Here is a 314-nt window from a genome sequence, read left to right as displayed (position 1 = left end):
TAATCTATAACTCGAAATTTATAAGACTTTTCCTTTATTTCGGAAATATTAATCGGATTTCTTTTATTGCTGGTGATTTTAACGAGGCTGTAGAGAGTGATCATAACCTAATTCTGAATCGTTTTTGATTATGCTCACTTTCCTAAACGTTCATTGTTATTCATGCATCCGTAGTAATTATTCACGATTCATAAAATATCAGTATTTTTCATTAATGCTCATCAATGTGTATTCCTTTTAAAAATAATTCAAGTATGCTAATTCTCATGACAGCAGATTTCAACAGGGATGTAAGGCGTGGCCGCAGTCTTACT

General features: G+C 31.8%; 2 protein-coding genes across 2 annotated transcripts in view; one reads left to right on the top strand and one right to left on the bottom strand.

Annotated features, from left to right (window-relative positions):
* Window positions 1–164, bottom strand: part of LOC119594254 (basic salivary proline-rich protein 1-like) — a 9,262-nt gene extending 9,098 nt beyond the window's left edge. The window contains exon 1 of the mRNA XM_037943323.1: window positions 139–164. Coding sequence (XP_037799251.1) covers window positions 139–164 — 26 coding nt within the window. The remainder of the gene's footprint in view (window positions 1–138) is intronic.
* Window positions 1–314, top strand: part of LOC119594253 (protein embryonic gonad-like) — a 25,099-nt gene that overhangs the window by 392 nt on the left and 24,393 nt on the right. The window lies entirely within an intron of this gene.

Source organism: Penaeus monodon, chromosome 33 (genome assembly GCF_015228065.2).
Source record: "Penaeus monodon isolate SGIC_2016 chromosome 33, NSTDA_Pmon_1, whole genome shotgun sequence".
Lineage (NCBI taxonomy): Eukaryota > Metazoa > Arthropoda > Malacostraca > Decapoda > Penaeidae > Penaeus > Penaeus monodon.
Note: the sequence above shows the minus strand (reverse complement) of the source record. Positions and strands in the feature narration are given on the sequence as shown.